This window comes from Pristiophorus japonicus, chromosome 5 (genome assembly GCF_044704955.1).
Source record: "Pristiophorus japonicus isolate sPriJap1 chromosome 5, sPriJap1.hap1, whole genome shotgun sequence".
Classification (NCBI taxonomy): Eukaryota; Metazoa; Chordata; class Chondrichthyes; family Pristiophoridae; genus Pristiophorus; species Pristiophorus japonicus.
The window spans coordinates 227,377,958-227,399,842 of record NC_091981.1 but is presented as its reverse complement, the minus strand read 5'-3'; the positions used below and the strand labels follow the sequence as shown (position 1 = coordinate 227,399,842).

At 45.2% G+C, this 21,885-nt stretch overlaps 1 protein-coding gene across 1 annotated transcript in view; it reads right to left on the bottom strand.

Moving 5' to 3' along the window:
* Positions 1 to 2,960: 2,960 nt before the first annotated feature.
* LOC139263972 (vimentin-like) overlaps positions 2,961 to 21,885 on the bottom strand; it is a 37,700-nt gene continuing 18,775 nt past the window's right edge. The window contains exons 4-9 of the mRNA XM_070880071.1: positions 18,783 to 18,944; positions 13,482 to 13,607; positions 9,043 to 9,263; positions 4,072 to 4,112; positions 3,484 to 3,572; positions 2,961 to 3,360 (exon numbers count right to left, since the gene is read on the bottom strand). Of these exons, the coding sequence (XP_070736172.1) occupies positions 3,289 to 3,360; positions 3,484 to 3,572; positions 4,072 to 4,112; positions 9,043 to 9,263; positions 13,482 to 13,607; positions 18,783 to 18,944 (711 nt within the window). The 3' untranslated portion in view covers positions 2,961 to 3,288. The remainder of the gene's footprint in view (positions 3,361 to 3,483; positions 3,573 to 4,071; positions 4,113 to 9,042; positions 9,264 to 13,481; positions 13,608 to 18,782; positions 18,945 to 21,885) is intronic.

The following is a 21,885-nucleotide window of genomic DNA, read 5'->3' as shown; positions in this document are numbered from 1 at the left end:
TTGCACAAGGTAAGTGCCTTGGAATGCTTAACTACATTAAAGGCACTATATAAATTCATGTTGTTGTTGTAATTCACAGAGCACAAATGAGCAGGTGCAAGTGGAAAAGTCAGGCCAGGAAATGGATCACCCAAGGCTAAGTTTGGATTCTGGTTCTGCTGTAGATTTTAGCAGCCCTGCTTTTAAAAGAAAAATGCTTCCTGTGTATCAGCAATTGCTGAATATATTGGGCTGCCTGCCAGGGAGCTACCGCAACATGTCAAAGATGTGGAGGAGACCACGACCAACTTATGTGGGGTTCTGGCACGTACTCTGCAATCAGCCATGGAGTGTGTAGTCACCAAAATGGACACTGGGCCTTCCTTGCAAGATCTTGTGGCACCAGAAGTAGTATTTCTCAGGGATGCTCATACTGGGGCTGTGCAAGCTCCGGGCTTCACCACCTGCTCCACCTTGGAGAGGCTGGGAAACTGAATGGATAGGGCCATCAATTGGATCACATATCACTTACAGTCTGCTCTCCTGCAGGTGAATGGGAGTTCTGAGCTGCAGTCCTGAGGAACAGCCAGTCGCGCAATAGGAGTGGCATATGTTGCCCTCCCTCAGGATGACAACACTATCGCATTGGCTGTAATGCGGGAAGCCACCAGACTTGTCCAGGCAATGTAGTAATTAGTTGAGAAGTCCAATGGTCTGCACGCTCTCCACCCACTCAACCAATCCCCACCCTGGTACCAGAAAGCCAACTGGGCCAGACTGCCCTGCACCTCTGAGTTGTTCCCAGGCTCCTAACGGCCAACATCTCAAGAGCCCTCAACTGAGATGCAACAACTTTCCGCCTCCCATGCTGTAGGCACTGCGGGAGCATCTCTAGGAGCTCTGGGTAAGAGATCACACAAGACAGGCACTATGGACTCACATCTGGGTGATAATGTGCGTAGATATTTGTGAAGGCCAATGAAATGATAAAACCTTTTGAAATTTTTGTGTGAAAAGTTTTCCTGTAGTGTAGGTAACCCTGCAATTTCAGGTGACAAGAATATCAATGTTGGTCATTGAGTAGATGTAGTTTATTGGCACTCTAGCTGTCCAGGCAACATTGACATTGTTCGAGGACTCAAATGATCTACTCGATGAGGGTTCCAGTTGACCCGTGGATCTGATTATAGCGCAGTTCAGCCACCAAGCATGTGCTCCTGAGAAGAGTTATGAACCAAGTGTACAGGGGATAGCACTTGTTCCCAAGAAGCCAGCCTCTCACTTTCTGTGCCGGGCCAGAGTTGAGGGATGGAGGACTTCCACAACTCTTTTAAGGAGACAAAATTAACAGTTAGATCAAGTGCCACCCGATCTGGGGGACATTCCAGACACTTTTCAAATGCCCTTTTTTTGTTTTTTTGTTTTTTTTGGGGGATTCTTTTTTTGTGTTTTTTTTTGGGCTTTAAAATCATATATTTTACAAGTGCCCCCTATAAAAGGGGAGGGGGACACTAAAAATCCGGCAATTAAAACAAATTAAACTTTAAAACATATAAAATCAAATTAAAATTTGGTTGCCGGGGGTAACGATGCACTCCAGTCCCTGCGGCACCCACCTCTCGCGGAAGGCCGCGAGCATACCGGTGGACACCGTGTGCTCTATCTCTAAGGACCTCCTGGCGTGGATGTAGGCGCAGAAGAGAGGCAGGCAATCGGGTTGAACGACCCCCTCGACCGCCCGCTGCCTGGACCGGCTGATGGCACCCTTGGCTGTGCCCAGGAGCAGTCCTACAAGGAGGCCTTCGGACCTACCCGCTCCCCTCCGCACAGGGTGCCCAAAGATCAGGAGTGTGGGACTGACGTGCAACCAGAAATTGAGGAGCAGCCCCTTTAAATAATGGAACAGGGGCTGCAACCTCGTACATTCAATAAAAACGTGGAACACGGATCTTCCAGACCGCAGAAATTGCAGGTGGCCTGGGAGCCCGTGAACCGACTTAAAAATTTATTGCACAGGACTGCTCCGTGCACTACCCTCCAGGCCAAGTCCCCGATAAATAGTGGGAGGACTCCCGCGTAGAGTGCACTCCATCGGGGACCTTCGCCCCCTCTGGGGGAGGATTGCCACAAAAGAAATGTGTCATGACAGCTGCTTTAGCAAGCATGTTAGTTGCTTAAAGCAAGTATGAACTGTAAATTGACTGAAGTTACTGATATCTCCTATTGCAACTTGAAAGCAGCTGGAGGGAAACCAGTTCAGGGCTGCAGTGAACTTGACTGCAACAGGCAATTCTGTGCTAGTTGTGACAGTTGTTGCAGGTCTTGTTGCAGGAAGCAACACAAATCTGTGACAGTCTCTCTAGAAAAGGGCAGCTTCCTCATGCACTGCTCTTTTGCTAAGTGCAAATATGTTGTCCTGGGCCTATACACTCTTTTAGATAAAGATTCCTATGAGCATATCTCTTTCTATCTGGTCTTCCTGCAGCTTCAGCTTTGTTTCTTTCTTCCTGTAAACAGATTGCAATTCCCAGAAGAAGCCAAAAAAACCTATATGAATTACCAGCAAAAGCTCTCCCAAGCCTGCAGTGTTTTAAATGAAAGCAGGTGAGTTTCCCTTTGAATTTGCTTCCTCTAATTGGGTGCCTGGAACTGCACTCAATACTCCTTGTTCTAATGACACACGTGCCAACCTAGAAAACTAGCAAAAACTGACCAACAGCTTCAGCATGGTGCAGTGACTTACTGCAAGCAAATAAATATTCTAAATGTTAAAATGTCTTTAAAAGTGGTTGCATAGTTCTTGGTTCTGTATAGTTCTTAGCTGTTAACTTCAGAAAGATGCTGTTGCTATTGGAAACAGTTAATTTCCATGCATTCAAAGAGTGAACAATACTGGGCCTTTAAATATTACTGAGATACATATTTGTACTAAGTAAGGACTCAAGACAATAAATACTGATTTTCTTAAGTTTTACTTAAGCAGTGAGTTTTATTTAAGCAGTGAGTTTTATTTAAGCAGTGATGGCAGTTTTCAATTAATGGTTAAGATGAAGCAATACATTTTTAAAATTCAAATTCAAGCCTGTTTGACTAAATATTTTGTCATTGTGTACTGTTTGACTAAATATCACTACTATTTTTGCAAATGATCTGATCTAGCCCTCCTATGTAGCTTTTCAAATAAATCCAGAAAGCCATAAAATCTAAAAGTTCTTTTTTCACAAAGAGAAAAACACCATTCTCATTTTGCTTTTTATGTTTTTAAAATTGGTCCATGGAAGGCAGGATTCATAGACTTTAACTGTAAGTTTAATCTTCAGTCAAGTCAGTAGATTCATTGGCCATCTGTATTTCAAACTCGTGGGAAGTTTCACTGAGTACCTACAAAGAGGAAAAAAAAACAAGAAGAAATATATGCATTTAATTATAATTACTTTAAACCTATATTATAATCATTCATTTAAAATGGATCCTTTTATAGAATAGTGACAAACACGAACTAACCTCTCCATCTTGTAGCTCAATTGTTTTCATGGACAGACTCCTTACGGCGGAACGATTTTCAGGTTGTTCGTCCAATTCCAATTCTGTTTCTGTAAGACAAGGAAGATAATGAAATAGTGACTTAATGTGAAATGTTTATATCTGATTTGAGCTATTAATTTTCTTTAAATTCTTCTTTACTGAACTGATTAATCATTTATGCTACTATAAACTTTCAATTGGATGGGATGGATGAGCAGACTGTAGCCGTTTTTAAAAGAAAGAGTGATTCTTGGATAGTGGAAGAACAGATAATTTGCAAATGAATATATTGTACAATTAGTGCTACCAAGAAGACAAGGATGGTAGGAATATAAGATTCCTAAAGATAACTGCATTGATAAATCTGATCAATGATTATAGGTTTCGAGTGAGTGTTTAGTAATGGTACACTAGTGTTACTGCCACAGTTCTAAACAATATATATTTTAATTAAAACAGCACTAACTCCATGTAGGCAAAAAAAAACATAACATTTTAAGAACAGTTTGTCAAATTTGAACATTTTCTTGTTCCTATTTTACTGTAATAATACAATGAACTACATACCTTGCAAGTTAAGAGGGGTAGTTGGACAAGGCATACAATACCTACAAAATAAAGAACTTGGTTAGCATAACTCTTTTGCTTATACCTTTTTCATTACATCCTTAATTTTTCATGCCAACATATGTAACTACATTCCATTGTAATTCATTGTGTGAAGTGTTTTGGATATCTTGATGTTACATGACACGAGACAAATGCAAGTATTAGTTATTTGATTCCCATTAATTCCCTTGGGAGTGAGGATGGGAATAAAAGTAGACATGCATTTCTATCCTAAACAATTCAGCTCCATGGTAACAGGATGTCAGAGGTTTCGCACTTGCCACTATTTAAAATAGACAACAGGGATGAAAAGAAGGCAAATGGAATGTTGACCTTTATTGCAAGGGGGATAGAGTATAAAAGCAGAGATGTCCTGCTACAACTGTACAGGTTGGTGAGGCCACACCTGGAGTACTGTGTACAGTTTTGGTCTCTGTATTTAAGGAAGGATATACTTGCATTGGAGGCTGTTCAGAGAAGGTCCACTAGGTTGATTCCGGAGATGAGGCGGTTGACTTATTAAGATAGGTTGAGTAGGTTGGGCCTATACTCATTGGATTTCAGAACAATGAGAAGTGATCTTATCGACTCATATAAGATAATGAAGGGGCTCGACAAGGTGGATGCAGAGAAGATATTTCCTCTCATAGGGGACACTAAAGCTAGGGGACGTAGTCTCAGAATAAGGGGTCGCCCATTTAAAACTGAGATGAGGAGGAATTTCTTCTCTCAGAGGGTTGTAAATCTATGGAATTCTCTGCCCCAGAGAGGGAGGCTGGGTCATTGAATATATTTAAGGTGGAGATAGAGACAGATTTTTGAGCGATAAGGGAATAAAGGGTTATGGCAAGTGGGCAGAGAACTGGAGCTGAGTCCATGATCAGATCAGCCATGATCTTATTAAATGGCAGAGCAGGCTCAAGGGGCCAGGTGGCCTACTCCTGCTCCTATTTCTTGTGTTCTTATGAAATTGGTCTTTGGTGATAGCACAAAATGGATATCGTGAATCAGTTACCCATTTAACACCTCGTCCAATATTACCCATTTTGCAAAGTCCAATTTCACTCCCAATGTTTTAATTCCTTCTTCAACTCCCTTCTAGCCCAAATGAGATGCAATAAAGTTTGTAGGGGCTAGAACCTCCACTTTTGTGCTTATCGCCCAAATTTCCGGCATGGGTGGTAAAAAAGTGTTTTCAGATTGTCAACTACTCGCCCATTCTCAAAGCACCTAGTCACCATTTTTGAAAATGGGCGTTACCACGAGCGATATGAAATGGGCGTTAACGATACATTTTTTTGACCTTCTCCGGTAAAGTTTCGCCGTACTTAACAACAGCATGGCAACGCTTGAGTCCCGCGATTCAGGAGGTCAAGGGTCATCATGACATGTGCAGAAGAGGAGACAGATAGAGAGGGAGCTCAGAGGCACTGAAAGCGTGTGTGGCTGTGGTGTGTGCTTGCCTGGCTGTTGTGGGATGCATGAGGGAGATTCACCAGCAGCAAAAAGCCTACTAAGCACCAAGAACATAGTTGGCACCGAGTTTTTGTCCAACAAATAACATCGAAGAGATGGTGGAGGCCCTGGAGCTAGTAGCCAAGAACACTGGTGGCAGAGGGCTCCCAGTGGTCCCGGAGCACAGTACTGCATCCCAAGGTACCGCACCCCCATTGCCAACCACACGAGAGCCAGGAGCACGTTCCCACCTCGGGACTGTCCTCTCCCGTATCCGTCCAAGCAGCATTTCGGCCGTCACTGCCCCTCCCCCCACCCAATGAAGCATCGCCTGAGGAGCTCCTCGGCCAGGCGGCTTGGAGTCAGGAGGGGAAAGGATAGAGGTGGGGAGGAGAAGCGGGGGCGGGGCAGAGGGTAGGGTTGGTTTGTACAGAAATATTGATGATTTCAGACTAATGTTCAGTTTAATTGTTTTTTATTTAACAAAACCTTGTAGCGCATTGGCTCAGATAGCTGCACCGTTACACGCTGGTGATTCCTTAACATCAAAGGGCATAATTACATTTAACTTCAATCAACTTAAACTTTAACTGTCACTAAGATGATGCCCACCATTGATGTATGACCAGCACACCCAACAGTGTGTCAGCCTTGTAAATAACACCAACATTCTTTCAAGCAAAGCTATCATTGATGAGCTCCTGATGTAATGCTCTTGCAGCTATCATGCCACCACGGGCCATTCATGCGGTCTACAGGGGATGGGGGCATGGTCTGATTGTCTGGGCTGATGTCAGCGTCCGCCTCCTTGTCCTCCTCTTCCTCTCTCTGGTGAGGTGGACTGTCAGACTCATCACGCAATTCTGATAACCAAGTTGTGCAGCATGGAGCACACCACAAATTGAGTTACCTGCTCAGGGTGGTATTGGAGCTCACTGCCTGAGTGGTCTAGGCATCTAAAGTGCTGCTTCAGCACTCCAATGATTTTCTCCACGATATTGCGAGTTACTCTGTGGCTCTCGTTGTATCGTCTCTCGGCTTTGGTGTAGGTGTCACGCAGCAGGGTCCTCAGCCAGGTGGCGAGGCCATATCCTTTGACTCCATCCAACATTGACCTTCTGGCTGATTGTTAAACAAGTCAGATACAGTGCTCTCACGCAGGATGTGAGCATCATGGATGCTGCCCGGAAATTTAGCATTCACTGCCAGTATAATTTGCTGGTGGTCGACAACCAGTTGGACATTCAAGGAGTTCCTGAAAACCTCTGCTCCCTGCACCTTGGGGAAGTTTGCAATTCTGGAGAATCCTAGAGCCCTCTCACTCTGTGCCACCTGGTCATAGGGAAGCTGATCAAGTCCCTCCTGCATGTGTACAGGGCTTCAGTGACCTGTCTAATGCAGCGATGTATGGCATGCTGAGAAAGTTTGCAAATGTCTCCAGCTGTGGCCTGAAAAGAACCCAAGGCGTAGAATGACAGTGCCGCGGTGATTTTAACCTGGATGGACAGTGCAGTACTGACGGTGCTGGCAGGCTGCAGATCTGCTCTTATCAGCTGGCATACCTCAGTGATAACCTCTTTGTGGAAGCGCAGTCTCCAAAGGCAGGTGGTGTCGGGCAAATCGAGGTAAGAATGTTTCTCCTTGTACTTGCGGGGGGGTGTAACGTCTGGTCCTCCTCATCAGTCTTACATTGGGTACATAATGCAGTGGAGCATACCTTCAGTGATCTTGAATCTGCTGCATGCAATTGTTCACCAAGAGAGGGTGAGAAAGGACAGGCCCCATTGCAGTAGCTCTCTCTTTTCCACTGATCGGTCACAAACAAGGAATGTCCCGACGAAGACACCTATTCAATTCCAATCGGGCACAGTATGGTCAAGATGTTTGTAGAGATGTTCACGTCAACTCCAACAGAGTACCTGCAGAGTGCATTCGAACTCCGCTGAGGCTGAAGCACAGCAACCTTTTGAATGAAGCGACCTGCGATTTTAAAAAATGGCAGCCACACCGCTGGCTTTCGTTCAGAACAGTTCCACTTTTTCTGGGCGTTTTCTTGGGCGAGCGATATTGTGGGTGATATGTGTGCGAGGTGGTGAAAGTGACGCTGGGCGATCTCCTGGGCGTTAGTGCTCTTTACGACAAAAAAAATGGGCGGGCAGTATTATTGAATCTCGGCGTTAATTCCATGCAGAAAGTAATGCTGGGTGATATTATGGGCATTGATTTCACCCATTCTGATGATTCTGCCCAAAAAAAGTGGCCGGGCGGTAATATTTTTTCCCGGCATTAAGCACATAGGGAAAGTAACGCTCGGCGATAAGTTTCCTAAAAATGCCTGTCAATTTCCATTTTGTGCTAAAATGGGCGCTATATGGGCATTATACGTCATTTCAGCAGTAAAATGGGCGTCAAGTGGGCGTTAAGCATGAAAAAAAAGTGGAGGTTCTAGCCCTATGATTCAAATGTCAGCAGGGTAAAGATTCAAAATTGCCATTATATTAATGAGAAAAATATACCTTCACGGCTAACTTTAGTAGGTAATATGAACATATAGCTGAATAAATTGTTACCAGCGATGTTACATAACTAACTTATAGGAAGGTGTTTCCATTTACAGTACTCAACAACAACAACTTTTATTTATATAGCACCTTTAATGTATTGAAACGGCCCAGGGCGCTTCACATGAGTATTATGAAATATAAATTTAACACCGAACCGCATAAGTAGAAATTAGCGCAGGCGACCAAAAGCTTGGTTAAAGAGTATGTTTTAAGGATCATCTTGAAGGAGGAAAGAGAGGCTGGGAGGTGGAGAGGTTTAGGCAGGGAGTTCCAGAGCTTAGGGCCTAGGCAACAGAATGGTTGAGCGATTATAATCAGGGATGCTCAAGAGGGCAGAATTAGAGGAGTGCAGACATCTTAGGAGGGTTGTGGGGCTGGAGGAGATTACAGAGATAGGGAGGGGTGAGGCCATGGAGGGATTTGAAAATAAGGATGAGAATTTTGAAATCGAGGCATTGCTTAACCAGAAGCCAATGTAGGTCAGCGAACACAGGGGTGATGGGTGAGCAGGACTTGGTGTGAGATAGGACATGAATAGCCGAGTTTTGGATTACCTCTAGTTTATGTAGGGTAGAATGTGGGAGGCCAGCCAGGAGTGCGTTGGAATACTTAAGTCTAGACGTAATAAAGATATGGATGACGGCTTCAGCAGCAGATGAGCTGAGGCAAGGGCGGAGACGGGTGATGTTATGGAGGTGAAAATAGGCGGTCTTAGTTATGCTGTGGATATGTGGTCGAAAGCTCAGCCTAGTTTACATATGGCAATTTTTATACATAGTAGCCATGCGAATGAGCTCTGTCTCACAAACAGGTCATTAATTGATTGCTGAGCTAATATATTAGTCCTATATTGTCAAATGCTTTTTAAAAACATTAATCAAATATTATATGAAAATTACAAACATCTCACCTGTGTTCCTCAGACTCCAGTAATTTCCTGTATGTTGCAATCTCAACATCTAAAGCCATTTTAATTTTCAAAAGATCCTGATATTCATACAAACGATGACTCATCTGATCACTCAGACTTTGGATTTCATTTTCAAGGCGAGTGACAGATTCCTGGTACTTGGCTGCTTCCTTGTTGAACAGCTCCTCCATTTCTACCTTGTGATGCTCAAGAAAGTCTTTCTGTTTCAAGGATAACATATAGATATTTATTTTCTTCCATTTCCCCTGTGACCACTATTGTGTTCTAGCCATATGTGTACATTATGGGAAGGGACTATCCTTTTTATGAATCCATGAAGGTGAGTTTGCAAGAGTTATTTTTCATTACATGGGATGCAGTGCCTATTGTTTTGTCACAGACCTTCTACTGTATGGTCGCCGGTTCAATATTAATTGCTGCCAAAGTCTGAACTCAGATAGGCATTTAACTTCCCCCCGCCACCCCCCCCTCCCCCCACAACCCCACCCCCCCCTCCCCCCACAACCCCACCACACACCCAAATTCCATATCCACAACACTATCCCATTAGGTGAAATGAAAATGCTGGTACAAATTACATCATACTTCGTGATCAATAAAAATATAGTGGAATCCTGATTTATCGTGAATAAAATTCTGGTCAAAAATCTAGTCAAGAGAACCAGGTTTGGGTATTTTATTGTAGTGGGAACACACTGAAATATAGCCAACACTCCTTACACATAAAAATAATTACTTCTGGGACTTAATAAAAAGGATAGAACATCAGTCATTGATGCAGGTACAGCAGGCGGTTAAGAAAGCAAATGGGATGTTGGCCTTCATAGCGAGAGGATTGAGTACAGGGGCAGGGAGGTCTTACTACAGTTGTACAGGGCCTTGGTGGGGCCACACCTGGAGTATTGTGTACAGTTTTGGTCTCCTAACTTGAGGAAGGACATTCTTGCTATTGAGGGAGTGCAGCGAAGGTTCACCAGACTGATTCCCGGGATGGCGGGACTGACATATCAAGAAAGACTGGATCAACTGGGCTTGTATTCACTGGAGTTCAGAAGAATGAGAGGGGATCTCATAGAAGTGTTTAAAATTCTGACGGGTTTAGACAGGTTAGATGCAGGAAGAATGTTCCCAATGTTGGGGAAGTCCAGAACCAGGGGTCACAGTCTAAGGATAAGGAGTAAGCCATTTAGGACTGAGATGAGGAGAAACTGCTTCACCCAGAGAGTGGTGAACCTGTGGAATTCTCTACCACAGAAAGTTGTTGAGGTCAATTCACTAAATATATTCAAAAAGGAGTTAGATGTAGTCCTTACTACTAGGGGAATCAAGGGGTAGGGCGAGAAAGCAGGAATGGGGTACTGAAGTTGCATGTTCAGCCATGAACTCATTGAATAGCGGTGCAGGCTCGAAGGGCCGAATGGCCTACTCCTGCACCTATTTTCTATGTGCTTATTTGTACTGCCAAAATGTCCGCCATGCTCCATCCTTTGTCCATGATTGGCCCTCTTGGAGGATAAGCCACACCCTGAAGTTTCACAGGAATGTGTAAATGGAACCGCCTATTCCAAGGTCTCACTGACTTTGCAAATTGCAACTCGATCCACTTTGACTTCCTGAAGTGACAGAGGACAGAACTCCCCAGAAGAGAACAAAGGCCAGCCAAAGTGCCTTACCCCAGTCCAAGTGCATGTCTCCCCAGCCAAAGTGCCTTACCCCAGTCCAAGTGCATGTCTCCCCAGCCAAAGTGCCTTACCCCAGTCCAAGTGCATGCCTCCCCCAGCCAAAGTACATCTCTCCCCCAGCCAAAATGCCTCACCCGAGTGCAATTGCATCCTTCCCGCCCCGACCCCCCCCACCATAGATGGGGCAGGCATTGTGCACAGATTGTTAACAAGTTTATTGGGTATGAATTAAATAGTGACAGTGTCATAAATTCTGGATATCATCCACTCCAACAATGTCCCTTGTTCCGTCTTCCCCCCACTCGTGTCTGCCGCCCCCCACCTGTGTGTCTCTCTCCCTCTCTCGTTCTCCCAGCCTCTCTCTCCCCCAGCCTCCCCCAGTCTCTCTCTCTCTCTCTCTCTCTCTCTCCCAGCCGTTCTCTCACTCGGCTCCCTGCCGCTTCTCTGCTCGCCACTGCCACCGCTCTCAGCCCCAGGCCCATTGCTCTCAGCCCCAGGCCCATTGCTCTCAGCCCCAGGCCCATTGCTCTCAGCCCCAGGCCCATTGCTCTCGGCCCCAGGCCCGCCACTCTCGGCCCCCGGCCAGCCGGGAGGTGGGAGAGAGTCGGAGCCTCAGGTCCTGCTTCTTGGCACCACGTGGAGGAAATGATTCGGGCCGGGGGTGGGGAGGGGTGGAGCTTGACAGGGGCGCGGCTTGTCGCATGTCTGTCAAACAAAGTGCAGTACAGTCATGGGGGCGGGGCTTGATAGACACCTGTCTGTCAAAAAAAGTACAGTACAAATAGTTACGTCGTAATAAAAACCTCATCATATCTGAACTTTGCTTATATCAGCATTTCCATAAATGTAATCTCACTGATGTGAGTTTACCATATTTTTTTCAAAGTTGAAGCATAAGATCATAAAATGAATTGCGACCATGAACAACAACAACGTGCATTTATATAGCATGTTTAATGTAGAAAACTATCCCAAAGCACTTCACAGAGGCAGAATCAGACAGTTTTGGCACATGTCCCCAGATGTTGGTGAGGAGAACTTTGCAGGGTCAACTGGGCTGGTTTTATCATTGCCATGTCCATAGCTGGTGCCGAGGTTGATGCCAGGTCGTCCGTCCAGTTTTATTCTTATTGTTTCTTATAGCGTTTTTTTTTTACAACTGAGTGGCTTGCTAGGCCAGAGGGCGGTTAAGAGTCAACCACATTGCTGTGGGTCTGGAGTCACATGTAGACCAGACCAGGTAAGTATGGCAGATTTCCTTTCCTAAATGATATTAATGAACCTTTCGTGAGCTCTACCTCACTGCCACCTTTCTCAACCCCTCCACTGTCTCTGATTTGTGAAGCTACTTGTCCGAAATCCAGTACTGAATAAGCAAAACTTTCCTCCAACGAAATATTCGGAAGATCGAAGCCATTGTCTTCGGTCCTGGCCACAAACTCCGTTCTCTAGCCACCAACCCCAGCCCTCTCCTGGCAACTGTCTGAGGCTGAACCAGACTGTTCACAGCTTTGGTGTCATATTTGACCCCGAGATGAGCTTCCGACCACAAATCCGCCTGCGTAACATTGCCCGACTCTACCCTGCCTCAGCTCATCTGTTGCTGAATGTCTCTCGGCTTGACTATTCCAAGGCTCTCCTGACCGGCCTCTCATCTTCCACCCTACATAAACTTGAACTCAGCCAAAACTCTGCAGCCCGTCTCTGAAGTCCCGTTCACTCATCACCCATGTGCACACTGACCTACATTGGTTCCCAGTTAAGCAACGCCTCAATTTTAAAATTCTTGTTTTCGCATCCCTCCATGGCCTCACTCTCCCTATCTCTGTAACCTCCTCCACTCTTACAACCCTCCGAGATCTCTGTGCTCCTCCAATTCTGGCTTCTTGTGAATCTCCGATTTTAATCGCTCCACCATTGGCGGCTGTGCCTTCAACTGCTCAGGCCCTAAGGAATTCCCTTCCTAAGCCTCTCTGCCTCTTTACCTCTCTATCCTCCTTTAAGATGCTCCTTAAAACCTATCTCTTTGGCCAAGCTTTTGGTCGCCTGTTCTAATATCTCCTTACGTGTGAAGCTATAATGCTCCTATGAAGCACCTTGGGCCGTGTTACTATATTAAATGCCAATATAAATACAAGTTGTTGTTTTTGTTGTTTCCCCATCAGGGATGGTGTGTAGTACAGGGAAAGGTTGGAAAACTAGGGTAAAAATCAATTCTGCACAAATAAGCAGTACCTTTTCATTGTACAGATAAGATAGTGGACAATATCAAATGCAAACAGAAAGTTATTAATCACTTGGTTGCTTGATTGTAGCATAACTGTACTTCTTTTTGAAGCAGCAGTTTTAGCATCAATCTTGAGTATTGCTATTCTATTTCCAGCTGAAGTAATATAAATGAAGTTCAATCAAATGAGTGAGCATGCATTTAGAAATAAGGCTGGAATTTTTCCCTGCCGTTTTCCGAAGTAGCCAAGACTGACAGCCATTTCTAAGCAGCAGCACTTTGCTTCTTTTTAATGTTATTAGCACGGTGGACAGCCCTATAATTCCAAAGAAAATATACCATAATCATGCAAAATTATGAATTACATTTCATATTAATATGATAATGGTAAATCCCTTGGCACACATTCAATTATATCTCTGCATACAAAAATGTATTTTTTTGACAAAGGCACTTTATAACAGATACAACATCTGACTGCGCAAGTTATTCACACTTGGGCAACTTACCGTTCCTTTAAGTGCTTCAACTTCACACTTGAGTGTCTGAGCCTCCCTGCGGTAATCATTTGCTTCTTGCTTTGCTACGCGAAGAGCTTCATTGTTACGAGTAACATTTTGAGAAAGGTCTGAAACCTGTTCAAATACACAATCTCAGTAAGTGCATCTTAACACAATATCAAAGCGGTGACCTTTCTGTATTTCCTTGAGTAGTTGTCCGCCATGACATAATTCTTCCAAGATCGTAGCCATCATGTTCCACACAATTTAATCATCTCTATCTGTAATTATCACTACAACACTTAAGTGTCAGCTGTGGATCAGTGGGTAGCACACTCACCTCTGAATCAGAAGGTTGTGGATTCATAGTCCCACAGGGACTTGAGCATGAAAATCTAGGCTGACACTCCAGTACAGTGCTGCACTGGCGGAGGTGCCATCTTTTGGATGAGACATTAAACTCAGGCCCTATATGCGCTCTCAGGTGGATGTAAAAGATCCCATGGCACTATTTTGTGAGCAGGGGAGTTATCCCCAGTGTCCTGGCCAATATTTATCTCTCAATCAACGTAACAAAAACAGTTTATCTGGTCATTATCACATTGCTGTTTGTGGGAGCTAGCTGTGTGCAAATTGGCTGCTGCATTTCTCACATTACAACAGTGACTATACTTCATTGGCTGTAAAGCACTTTGTGATGTCCGGTGGTCGTGAAAGGCACTATATAAATGCAAGTCTTTATTTTCTTTTCTCATTTGCTGAAGGTGGTTGATCCAGACTGGCATGCAGTTGCACCAACTCCTCCCCCGAGTGGAATTTCCAAGGCTCTACCACCAAAATTGAAACGGGCGAGCAGGAGAACCTCAGTGGAAATTCATCCGAGTGTCAGATATGCAACTGCAGTGTCATTGTAGCCAACTCCATTCTGTCCTCATCTGAAGTGCACACACACAGACACACACATTCCAGCAAGGATTAATGGATAGCAATCAGGAACAGGAAGCCTGGCCGATTCCCCGCCCCCCCACCCCCACCCCCACCCCCCCATTTAGTTCAGGACACTGAGGTCAAGTGTAGCCGCCCCTGCTGAAATGTGCTTACCTATTGCAGGCTGAGTATTGAACCTAAGACTCTCTGGCTGTAACATTCCAGAACAAATAGGCAGTGCTCAGCCAGCTTAAGTTTGATGTAGAGTAAGATGGGTTGGTCAGGAATGAATGGGAAATTTTTTTGTGATTTGGAATTCATTGATAAAGAGCAGATTGATATGAAATATTATTACGATAATATCACCATGGTAACCATATCTGGACTATCAAAAAAAAAGTGGGTAGCACACATACTTCATTAGCTGTAAAGTGCTTTGAGACACCCACCCGGTGGTCATGAAAGGCGCTATTAAATGTAAGTCTTTCTTTTTCTTTTTAATCCCATTCTTAACCAGATATTTGCCCAGTTTTTCTTAAAGATGCTAATGGATGCAGCAATAATTGCTTCAGTTGACAATTTATTCCACATATATCTGTGTGGGTTGGGAGGGGGAAATTCTTCTAATCTCAAGTATTGCTTGAGGTTCGATCATTTTCACTTGTATCCTCTAGTACTGCTCACAATCCAAATTAAATAACCTGCTTAGAACAAAGAAATGTTAGGAATAATTAAGAAAAGGGAATTGGGCCCAACAGGACTTTTCTTTTTTGATTGAGCTCTCCCTCACTTTCCTACCTTATGACAACACACTTCAGTCCCTCCTCACTCTAGAAACACATTTGGTTGACCCTTGAACACATTCATGCAGTTTTCTTTAATGGTCTTCTTTGACAAGTTATTCCACAATGCTTTGTATTAAAAAAATTCTTCCTGACTTCCTTACCAACTTGTGTCTCCTGGTATGTACACTATTTTCTTGGATCTACATTATCCATTCCTTGCAGCATTTTAAATCCTTGATCATTTCTCCTCTCAAAGGTCTTTAGTAAAAACAAATTCAATTCTATGAGCCTTCCTTCCTACCTTAGAATTTAAGGCCCCGAAATTGGTGACTGTAAGGCCCGTCCATTTTTCGGTGGTCCCCGGGCGGCACCTACCTTTTTGAGGCCCGCTGCCACTGGGGCCAGGCGGGAGCGAATTTATCGCGGTTGTGTCAATGGCAGCAGCAGGCAGCGGGGGTTGGCGGGTGTCAGCGGGCGGAGGCAGCAGTGGGCGACAGGTGCAGGCCTCACAAATCAGAAAAATTCAGAGGCCGTGCACCGTGCATGCGCGAGACTTGTTTTTTTTTGTAGTTTTATTAAGCAGCTGACATCAGATTTGCCGCGATTGGGCCTGCTGGAATATCTGCGCATGCATTTAAATTTTGCTCACTCCCTTTCCACTGCCAGTTGGAGAGGGGAGTGTGTTGGAAATAGAAAGGACCAAATTTATCATCAGCCATCCATCAAAGGCATTAAAATGAGTGGACAAAAGGCTTCAGGGAAGACTGTTAAAACCAAGGCCAGAGCTCCCTGGTTTAATGATGAAGAACTGGAGGGGCTTGTATCAGAAGTCGAGCGCAGGTATAAAGACCTCACCCGGGATGGTCGTGGCAAGCCTCCACCACCACAATACAGAGAGATTTGGAGTGAGATTGGTGAGGCCGTGTCCTCAATGGGCAACATTGTGCAGGATGGAGACCAATGTAGGAAACATTGGAACAATGTGGTGGCGTCAGCAAGAGTGAGTAACCATTTATTGGAGGCCTCCCATAGAACACCAAAAGGCTCTGTGCCAGATGTGTCTGTGTGTGTTTGTGTGTGTGTGTGCTGCATGAGCAAAAGGGGTCAAGGCTGGCACTTTTCTTTCTGCAGAAGAAAAATACATCCAAAGCAGCAAGCCTGAGTGCCACGGGAGGGGGCCTAGCAGAGCTGATAGAGTTGAGCAGCCTGGAGGAGTGTGCCTTTGCATTGGTGGATGACCACCATCATGCAACCACAAAGGGTGATGCAGATCCCATGTTAGAGCATGGTAAGTTTATACTAATTTCCGCTGTGCGTAATGCTGATGGCATGAAAGCTCATGCAATGTTAAGTCAAATGGGATTTCTCGCACATTTTTTTGGCCATTATTGGTGTGCCCATGTAGCGATGGAACTCCTTGATGGCACAATGTGAGATGGGACGCCTTACATGTCAGTGTCACCAATCCCACCCCACCTCCAAGCTGAAATGTTGGCCTCTACTTGCAGATGGTGATCCGGACAGCAACAACCAATACACACCATCCACCTCTGGCACACAAAGGAGGAGTGTGGCCCCAATGTCTCCCACCCCAACAGTGTCACCAGCCCAAGACAGTGGCTCCTTCCTCCACCCCTCCCCACGATCACCCAAACCCACCACACCCAACTCCACCACCCAGAGTCCGGAAGAATAGGAGCGAGATGAGGGAGAAGGGCCAATTGAGGTAGAGGAGCTGGAAGAGGAGGACAGCAGCCCCATGACATGTGTACCATCTGTCCAGAGATCCTCAGCGTGGGGTTTGAATTCATGGGCTTCCAACCGGAAGAACCAGAAACAAGTGTTGACAGGCACAGAGGCCATGGCTCTAAATCAGCCAAGGTGCGTGAACACCCAACAATCACCTGAGGATGCAGGACGGCTCGCAACTATTCACGAGATGATGCAGCTATCGAGGACGAGCGTGGAGATAGGTCACGACCTTCTGCAGACCATGGCTGGGGTAGCTGCCAACATCGAAACCTTTGCTTAGCAGCATACTGACAGCATGGAGCGGCTCATTAGTGCGCTGGAGCGCACCAGCGATTCTGTTGAGGCGATGAGGCAAGCAATGGCTTCTGGCCAGGTCGTGCAAGCCCCCGAGCCCACATCCTCAAGGTAGGCGGATCCCGAGGAGCTGGACATGCCGGCATCTTCAATCACGCCCCCTACCTTCTCGCCAAGACGGACTCGTCAGCAGAGATCCAGCTGCCCTCCTGCACAACCTGCTCAAGCAGAGTCAGTGAGGGGCAGGGGTGTGGCACGCTGTGTTGAAGGCGGGGCGAAGAAGAGGATAATTGAGTGGGGGAGAGAGAGGTGGTGGTAGCGGGTAGAGGGGTGAGTGTTGGTGGTGCAAATGTTCTTCATGTTATTATGTTATGTCACTTTTGGTCTGCTGGGATTTTCAATACAATCACATTGTTCACCCTCTCTTGGTCAGTGTCTCATTTTTACATAATGTGTGGTGCCTTCTGAGAAAAACACAGCTCTCCCTCAGATGTTCTGCTCTAAGAGGAATATCTTGCCCTACACATATGACTGGACTGTATAATGGGACCTGTCATCAGGCCATAGCGAAACGACAAGTGAGGGTTAACAATGCTGGAAGGCTGCCATTCAATGCCAATCAGTTGAACTACTTGCAGGGCACACATTAAGGCTTGCACTTCAACCCACTTTTTATTACGACATTCATTGCGGAGTGCCACCCCTGAGATGACATGGTCATCAGTGACATTGCAATCCATTATATGTATTTTTCCATCTTCCATACCTCATGTCATGTTGTTCTCACTATCGCTTGCAGTGTGCTGCCATAGTTTTACATCTTCTAACGGTCTCTTATTCACTCTAACATAAGATACCATCTGCGCAGTCACAATCTGTCACTAAATATGGTCCGCCTGAAATGGTGTCAACACTCTTGTAGGGCACCATTGAGCCTTTAACATCTCTCGATACTTATTGGTGCTTCCTTTCCCACACCTTCCCTTCAACAGAGTCATATGGATTTACATTTCTCAACTGTTTGTGTGCGGGTTAAGGTCCATCCCATCAAGATTTCAGAGCCACTGATGATGCTGCAGCATCTGCACGATACCCGAGATGTGGAGCGCTGCAGCACTCTCAGCGATTCTCCCTGCCACCCGACTCACAGCCAGCTCAGACCAGCTTTTTGCCGGCGGTCCTTCTGGCGGGCAGCAGGGTGATCTTAGTGGATCGCGCCTGAGGAAAATGCCGGATTTCCCGCCTCCGGCATGGGCAGGCAACAGCATGTCGCTCCAGCAGAACCTCTGCGACCAATCTCCCGCCGGACAGCAAGTGGGCGGCAGATGGGTGGTACCACAGGAATCTCTTAAAAAAAAAACATTATTTCCGTCAGAACCTCGGCGGATGTAGGTGGCACTTTCACCAATTTCGGCCCCTAAGTCCCAGAATGTTACATTTCTCTGAAAATCTCCACTCCAAGAATATTTCCTCACGCACAATATTCCAAATGCGGCAATTTAAACGAGGTTAGAATACTAAGCAATAAATAAATAAATATCAGAAAATGTACCTTTGACTTGTACCATTCCTCAATTTCACAAATGTTCTTAACAGTCAGTTTATCAAACTGAGAACGAGCTTCGTGTAGCGTTGAAGAAAGATCAGGTCCAGCCGTATCCATTTCAATCTTGACAAATTGATCTTGGCCTTGAACCTGCAGGTCATGAATCTCCTGAAGAAATAATATAACTTCAAGTCATCATTTATTCAAATTCTTAGATTTAATGTTTTCTTTTTGTAAAATGTTGCACTTATGAAGTTAAGTGTTACCGGTCTTGAATGGAAAAAAATGTTTATTTTCTCATTCATTTTTGGCATCAAACAGGTGACATACAGTTTGAGAAAAGCATAATTTAGTCAAGCAGAGTCAGCATGGTTTTATGGAACCAAATTTGCCCAGGGGTTGCTCCGTTTTTTTTTTGGAGCAATTTGATTTTTCTGGAGTATCTTAAAAATCCCCATTCTGCAGATTTAAATTGCGCCAGTGTAAGTAGATTAGTTCGGATTTTTTTTGTTTCGTTTTTTTTTCAAAAGTGGGTGTTACCAGCCACCTATGCCTGTTTTGGCCATTCAAGCCAGTTTAGACGGCTAATAGTTGTTCCAAACTAACTTAGGCCAACGTATGTGGCCACTTGTGGCCGCACAGAAAACCCTTGCAGAGAGTTTAAGAAATCAGCGCAGGTAGCCAGAGATGGGGGGCGGGGGGGCAAGGGAAGCACAGAGGACCTTGGAAAGCACTAAACACCTTCAAAACAACATTCAAGAAGCATAAAAACCATCAATAATCAATAAAGAATAAATAAATAAAAAATAAAAAATATAACTTAAGTCCTACCTTCATATCAAAACTCTCCTCCTCCGCCCCCCCCCCCACCTCACAATCAAAACAAAGCACAACCATCAATAAATAAAAAATAAAACTCAGGTCTTACCTGGCCAGAGAAGTCAGTGGGCCGGGCCGGCCAGTGCAGGAGGCCACTCGGCCGGGGATAGGGGCGGGAGAATGCACCGACTCTCTCTCCGAGGGACTTCACTTCACTTCTCTGAGGAACTTCACTGCACTTCTCTGAGGGACTTGTCTGAGGGACTATTCCGAGGGACTTCTCCGAGGACTGGACTTCTCCGAGGGACTTCTCCGAGGACTTCTTCGAGGGACTTCTCCGAGGACTTCTCCGAGGTACTTCTCCAAGGGACTTCTCCGAGGTACTTCTCCAAGGGACTTCTCCGAGGTACTTCTCCGTGGGACTTCTCTGAGGACTGGACTTCTCCGAGGGACTTCTGCAAGGACTTCTACGAGGGACTTCTCTGAGGGACCTCTCTGAGGGACTTCTCCAAGGGACTTCTCTGAGGACTGGACTTCTCTGAGGAACCTCTCCAAGAACTGGACTTCTCCGAGGGACTTCTCCAAGGACTTCTCCAAGGGACTTCTCCGAGGACTTCTCTGAGGAACCTCTGGCTGGGGGCAGAAGCTACTGCGCATGCACAAAACCTCCAGTGCGTATGTGTTGAACTGCAGCACTGTTTTTCGTGCAGGGCCCTAGCTCCGCCCCCTAATGGACAGACCACACGAAGCCTAGCCATGGGAGAGGCCACAGAGCGGGGAGAATACGGAGCTACATTTTCGGCGTGGTTTTGGGAGCAGAAAGTCGGCGCACCTCAGGTAAGTGCGCCGAAAAAACCGGAGGGCCAAATTTTGGCGCTATGAAAGGATAATCATGTTTGACAAATTTGCTAGAGTTCTTTGAGGATGTAACGAGCAGGGTGGATAAGGGGGGACCAGTGGATGTGGTGTTTTTGGATTTCCAGAAGGCATTCGATAGGTGCCACATAAAAGTTACTGCACAAGATGAAAGTTCAGGGGTTGGGGATAATATATTAGCATGGATAGAGGATTGGCTAACAAACAGAAAACAGAGAGTCAGGATAAATGGGTCATTTTCCGGTTGGCAAACAGTAATTAGTGGGGTGCCATAGGGATCAGTGTTGGGACCTCAACTATTTACAATCTATATTAATGATTTGGATGAAGGGACTGAGTGTAACGTAGCCAAGTTTCCAAGATTGCTGATGATGCAAAGATGGGTGGGAAAGCAAGTTGTGAGGAGGACACAAAAAAATCTGCAAAGGGATATAGTGAGTTGGCAAACATTTGGTAGATGGAGTATAATGTGGGAAAGTTGCGAGGTTATCCACTTTGGCAGAAAAAAAAATTATTATTTAAATAGAGAAAAGTTACAAAATGCTACAGTACTGAGGGTCCTGGGGATCCTTGTACATGAAACACAAAAAGTTAGTATGCAGGTACATCAAGTAAGCAGGAAGGCAAATAGAATGTTGGCCTTTATTGCAATTGGGATGGAGTATAAAAGCAGTGAAGTCCTGCTACAACTGTACAGGGTATTGGTGAGGCCACACCTAGAGTACTATGTACAGTTTTGGTTTCCTTATTTAAGGAGGCAGTTCAGAGAAAGTTCACTAGGCTGATTCCTGAGATGAAGAGTTGACTTATGAAGAAAGGTTGAGCAGCTTGGACCTGTACTCATTGAAGTTCAGAAGAATAAGAGGTGATCTTATTGAGACATATAAGATAATGGGGGCTCGACAAGGTAGACGCAGAGAGGATGTTTCCACTCATGGGGGAATCTAGAACTAGGGGGCATAGTTTTAGAATAAGGGGTTGCCCATTTAAAACTGAGATGAGGAGGAATTTCATCTCTAAGAGGGTTGTAAATCTGTGGAATTCTCTGCCCCCGAGAGCTGTGGAGGGTGGGTCATTGAATATATTTAAGGCGGAGATAGACAGATTTTTGAGCGATAAGGGAATAAAGGGTTATAGGGAGCGGGCAGGGAAGTGGAGCTGGGCCCATGATCAGATCAGATCAAGGGGCCAAATGGCCTACTCCTGCTTCTATTTCTTATCTTCTTATGTAAATGCAGGATAAAACTATTTTTACAGTGCTTCAAAAAGCATTTTAATCCCAGCCCCGAGATAAAGCCCAGTGCAGTATTTACTTTTCCCACACCTGCCATTTTGTTGAATGAAACTGACAATTTAGTACCAGTTGGAGTTGTACTTTGGGCAATTTTGTGCTACATATTAATTCCAAATGGGA